This window comes from Gobius niger (assembly GCF_951799975.1).
Source record: "Gobius niger genome assembly, chromosome: 20".
NCBI classification, from domain to species: domain Eukaryota; kingdom Metazoa; phylum Chordata; class Actinopteri; order Gobiiformes; family Gobiidae; genus Gobius; species Gobius niger.
In genome coordinates, this window is record NC_136871.1 from 14,435,377 (window position 1) to 14,441,640 (window position 6,264).

At 41.6% G+C, this 6,264-nt stretch overlaps 1 protein-coding gene across 1 annotated transcript; it reads left to right on the forward strand.

Annotated features, from left to right (window-relative positions):
- Window positions 1–3,500: 3,500 nt before the first annotated feature.
- mdfic2 (MyoD family inhibitor domain containing 2) lies at window positions 3,501–5,872 on the forward strand (the record flags this gene model as incomplete). The annotated part of the gene is made up of 2 exons (XM_079578386.1): window positions 3,501–3,580; window positions 5,616–5,872. Exons 1-2 carry the CDS (start codon window positions 3,502–3,504, stop codon window positions 5,870–5,872), a joined length of 336 nt encoding a protein of 111 aa, XP_079434512.1. The 5' UTR covers window position 3,501.
- Window positions 5,873–6,264: the final 392 nt, after the last annotated feature.

Sequence of the window (6,264 nt, forward strand, 5' to 3'; positions counted from 1 at the left end):
TGACGCTCTCACTGCAAGTTCTCTTCAGGAGTTCTATTTACACACAGTGCACCATAGTGGGAGCTCAGTGGGCAAATACTCTCACATCTTAATTTTTCAATTAGCATAGCTCCTCTTCTCTAAACATATGCAAACACAGCAGGGAAGCCATTAAAATGCAACTCTAGTGTTGAGCCTAATTAGAGTAAATTGGTTGGCGTGTGTTGGGAGAAATTTGAATGCACCGCACTGTTTCACGCCATGTTTCACCCCAACAAACAAACTGGCTCTCAGCGCCCTGTGCATATGTTTAACACTATCATAGTCATGAAGTGGGAATGAAAAGTCTGCGGCGTGTAAACAACCGCGCATGGATGTACATACACAGATACAATAAACGCCTCGGATAGGAAACAAGAATATCACAATACAGCGTTAATCAGTGGCAGAAGTTACATATCCGAAAAACAACCCCATGATGGTCTTGCTGAGAAAAAAGACATCTAAATATATGTCTGTGCCATTCAGTTTGATCTTCACATGGCAAAGAATAAGATTGCCGCATGTGTCATATTAAGAAGTACAAACGTGTTAGTACAATTGGCAGACATGTCCTCTCACTTTGCAATGCACGTTTTCTCCTCACCTCTGCTGACTGCATATAAAAGTGTAAAGTGTGTTTTTTCGCAGCGTCATTGGAACACTGGAGAGGCTCGCAGCTCTGCAGGCAGTAGGCCAAATGGACATTATAATGTAAAGTGTGATTCATCCTGCCCACTCTGCTTCTGCCTCTATCACCCAAATAAACAAAAAAGCTTCCTGACATCCTCACACAGACACAAGGAGGAGACAAAGATGTCCATCGCTCGGAGACCCAGTGCTAAGGATTAACACACAAAAAAAACATCGAGACCCCAAGCAGCGGTAACACTCTGTTCAACTCCAGCTCCCACGGGCCTCATGTTTTTCACTTGAGGTAATCACCCTTGTCAAACTAAGAGAATTTTTTTTCTGTGATGCAATGGAGCAGATGGCAGATGAAATGATTACCAAAGCTGATGCGAAAAACACGGGGAGAAGGAGCCCCACGGAGGAGAGCTCGACGTGGAAAACAAGAGGTGAGATTTGTGCAAAATGAAATAGCACCGACTGTCATTGTGCTGCTGTATTTTCACTATAATGTTGAACTACAGACATATTGATTTTGAAGGGGTTAGTGATCCAGACTCTTCAGCAAGGAGTATTGATCCTCAATACAGCCACTTATATCTTTGTAGTCTGTTTGGCCCCGCTCTTTTACAGTGGCTTCCCTCTGTGTAGCTTCAAGTGCTCATTATAATACAATAGTGCATGTGACCACCCATAAACATCCATCACTTGCTGTATGGCAGTGGCACTTGATGGTCTGCACCCAAAAGTGAGTCACAGAACTTGCAGGTCTTGGCCAAAAATTACAAATAATGAATGATTTGGACATGTTTCTGAGCTTTCCGCTTCATGATCAATGCTTAAATAATGTGATTAGCGTGTTTGCCCACACACAGCTGCTTTGGGACTTTTGTTTTCCTCCGCAACTCTGTTCACCTCTGTTGCCCTCTGCTGGCCTTAAGCATAACTGCATTTTATCATATAGTTAAACATAAGCGTAGTGTTTCAGACGTGTTATTTTGAGGTATACTATAAAAATGATCAAGGCTATATTAGTTGTAAATGCCTGAATAAAGCACTTAAACAAACACATTTTTCATCTGAACTGCAAAGTCAAATTAGGTTCTGAACTTGAGCAGCTTTGGTGTCTAATGAGGGGGGACAGGTTGGGAAAAAAACACTCCAACACAGCTGAAAAATGCATGTCCTGCCTGGAGGCCTCATTTCTCTATCAGCTAATGGTCATGGGCATAGAGCATCTGCACTTGTTCCTTAATTCATCAGATAACCCACAGCATCAGAGCGCAGCGCTGATATACCAACACTGCCACTGATTGCCATTTGTTGTTCATTTCACTGGCTTGTTTAGCTCCTACCCAGTCACAGGTTAGCGTAAGGTGAGCGCTCAAGAGACTATTGTGGAAAAACATCTAATAAAATCTTTATCATGGCCAACACAGCCTTAAGCAATGTCCATTTGTATGTCGCTTGCAACTATGTGTGTAAAACAAAGAGTTTATTTAGCTTTCAAAAGTGTGTAAATAAATAATCAAGCATTAATTGTTAAATAAAAAAAGAGAATGTGATGGTGAATAACAGAGCGCATGGTAAATAGGTAGTGAGATTGTAAACAGCAGGAGCCACAATGTTTCATTAAGATGTCGAACAAACAGTGTGTTCCTGTTTTCACATGTGTTCAGCCTTGAAGCATGTTGTGACCATGTTGTATCACTTGGGTTTAATTTGGCATCAGAAAGCTCGAAGGTCGTTTACTCATTCATGGCGTGACTTACTTGCATGCTGTTCATGATAAACAGTCAAGCAGAAAAGTTTGCTTTTTGGCATCAGTACATATGGGTAAGGTGCACTTTATTATCACCATAATTTGACCCACTTGATCCTCTGATGCTGCTGGGGCGACCGCAGTGCTGCGCCCGGGAACCCATATGTGGAGCCAGGTTAATGGTCAGAATCACCTGGCTGGAGGATTCACCTATTGGACACATTCTTTGTGGTAGGGGAAACCAGTGTTCCCTGGAGGAAACTTGTGCAGACATGGGGACAACATGCAAACTCCATACAGAAAAGCCCCGTCCAGCTGGGGATTGACCCCGGAAACCTAATAGCTGTGAAGCACGAGCGCCATAGACATAATATTAATAGACTCCGTCTCCTCACTCCTCCCCATTTGCCATAATGAACACGTTCGAAAGGGAAATCATGGCGGATTTACGGACTCCTCCTACCCAGCTCTGACGTAGCATGTTCCTAAAAAGGGCATAAGGGCCATGTGTAGTTCGGTCGTAGCCGCGCCGTTAGCTCTAATGCTAACAGACTGTCAATCAAAGTCCGGCCCTCATTCGTATACGAGATTTCTAAAATGTTCCTTACGAAAACCCATCTGGGTAATAGCAACGTCTCACCCCTTTGCAACATAAATATATGTTATATTTACATAAGGCCAAAAATAAGCCCATTTTATGATAATATTACTCTTATTTCCTCTTAGCTTTCCATAAACCATGGAAAGCACAAACGGTATAGTGACCATAACAGTTTCACACAAAGTTTTTAATTCATTTGTTTACTCACTACTTGCTGTCTTTCTTACGACACTCATGTGATTATTCTGTTGGTTTGTTTCTTTGTGCCATTTTTTTGCCCGAATTTGTCCTAAAAGTATGCCTTTGCAGGTGTAAGATAGCAAATAGGCACCCTCATCCCCGTGTGATGTCTTTGACAGAGAACGCACGAAGCCAGTCAGACATCAGTGAGTGGAAGCTGGATGCACACACGGAGCCAGAGGACAGTGGCAGAGAGAGCGCGCAACCCCAACAATGTGATAGCCCCACCTCTCCTCTGTTCTCTCTGAGGATGTACCTGAGGAGGCCGCCATCTTTAGACTCCCACAGCTCCACGGACTCTCTGACGACTCAGCCGAGCAACACAGGAAGTGAGTGAACCCAACTACGCCTTTTTAAACTCTATGCAAGTTCAGTTTGACAGCAAGCCTTTTTTTGTTATGAGATTAACAGTTCCATTTAACATAAGTGATGGCACAAACTATGATTAATATCCATAATATTAATCGCACACAGCACAGACAGAATAGAACATTAGACAAATTGGGCGCTTTATGCCTCATCATGCTGTGAGTATGCTTAAATACCAACTATATAATCAATTATGAAAATGGTTCAATAATTCATACATAGATATACAGCTAAAAAGGCAAAAAAAAAAAAGTGGCCCACAAACCAAGCAAATTGTGGTAATTACGCCACTGTATAGAGTCTGTTCTATTATTAAATAAAGCTTAATTTAATCATGCTAAATTGGATCTGTCCATAGAGTTTCTGTGGTTGTATCATGCATAATTGAGGCTTATAAACATTCTTTGGGGTATCTCGACGTTGGTATCTGAAATAATGTTCATGTAATCAAAAGACAAGGAGTGAAAAACTGGGCTTCTTCAATCAATCAAATCAAAACAAAACAACTTTATTCATCCCAATGGGCAATTCTGTTCACTGCTCTCTGGTCATAAAAAACAGTAAATGGAGACACATACAACCATATACAGACGTCATGAACTGTAAGTGCATCAGGACACAAGGGGACCAGTAAAAATGAGGGGGGGGGAAAGAACAAGATAAACACTGCCTTCCGAGATGTTGTCATTTACATTTCTGACAGCAGTCGGAATGAAGGATTTTCTTGCACGATGGCTCAGCAGTTAGTGCTCACGCCTATTATACACTAAAAACATGTATAATAGGCCAGGGTGAATGATGTGTGCGGGGGAATGAATGGTGGTGGTCAGAGTGACCGTTGGCGCAGATGACGCAGATGATGCACCTTCATCATAGAACTGCTCAGATCGGTTCAGTGATGGAATATGGGCTTTAAAGCAGTACTAAGTAAATTGTTTACCTTAATAAATCCTTTCTGTAATACCGGTTATACAAGTGTTAATGGGATGGCTACGAGTCGGAGGCTCCAGTACACACTAATGGAATCACAAAGAAGAAGCTAACAGGCTAACGGTCAAAGCTAACCGCAGGCTAGCGCCTCTTAAACAGTATTTGCAACCAAGTTTGAGTGAAAAAAATTATCTCCATTGTGTAGATTGATGCACAATATCCCTCTCTCCCTTTGTGTTTTCTGTCAGTGTAGCATTTACTCTCACGGACAATTAATGAGTAAAAAAACGCAACATGCTACGACACCTGCTGTGGCACTTATGGCCTCTAGGGGCATGAGTTACTTAGTACTGCTTTAAGAATGCCCATATTGGAGCGCTTCAGCAGTAGACAAGAAACGACAACGTTACACTTAAACTCATTACTCATTATTACCAAATACTTAAACTGCAGGAAAGCGATGAAATACGACTGCAGGTCTGTATTTGGTGATGAATGATGAAAATTCTTAAAAGCTCACATGATAGACTCCTTTTGGAAGATGAAACACTAATGTTTTAATGTTTTATGTTATTAAACAACAGATCTAAAGAATTCACCCTGATTTTAATGCTAATTTAATGCTTTTTGGCCCACCTTCATGTATTGAGTCAGACATACATGCTTTCCTATGCCTATCATAAGTGTCTGTCAGTGTTGTTTGCTAATCTTGACCATCATAGCACCCATGGGAGCAGCATTTGGCACAGGACGGCTTTGTTCTAGTGAAGCCACAACACACCACAAAATCTAGGAGAGACAGTTTAGAATTGATTATGTCGCCCCAGCACATTGCTGTGAGGGCACCAGGCATTTTCTAAATTATGTATAACGGAAGAGGGGATGCTTTTAAATGTTCTCATATATAATGTGAAGAACACCACCTGCTATACTTAGACACACAAGATTTATGCCTCAAGATATGCTTTTAATATGTACTATTATTCACCCCAGGCCGTTTAAGAAGCTTATTGCAAAAGTGCACAAGGTTGCTTTTTTAGACATTCAAAACACTCTCTTCCGCAGTTGACTGTGCTGGGATTGTCCTCAACTGCCTCTTCTGCCAGTTTTACGACATGATCCCGCTGCTGCCCGCGTCGTGTGAGAAAGTGGCAAATCACTGCTGTCCAAACTACCAGCAGGTGACCCCTGCAGCGCCGTCTCCGGTCAGCAGTGAAGAAGGTTCCTCCATAGACTGGGACTGTGGCCTGCTGGCCTCCTGCAAGGACGCAAATGACTGCCTGGAGCTCGCAATGGAGGTGTCTGAACTCTGCTATCACTGAAAAAGGAAAATAAAAATCAAGGAAGAATGTTGCCTTCAAATTTTGTTGAGAGTGTGTTGAAATTTTACTTCAATACATCATTAGTCTATTTCCAAACTGCGCATTGCATATTTAGTGGGTTTGTGCTGCTGTTAGTATGTAGGCATTCAATATGGAACACATTAGTTTTATGAGTTTAGTTATAAAAGAAATAAAGTTTAGGACAGAAGGGACTGAGAGATTTTGTTGTTGCCCTAGATTCAGAAGTGTAACGGACATAACAATGTATATAATAATAAAACTGTTATGATCAGTGAGTGAATTAAAAGTGTCATTAATGCAGCTGTGCAAGTGGCCAGTGACAATCAGGTTGACAGAAAATGTGTTATGTTTTCCAAAAAGTTAACAATGGG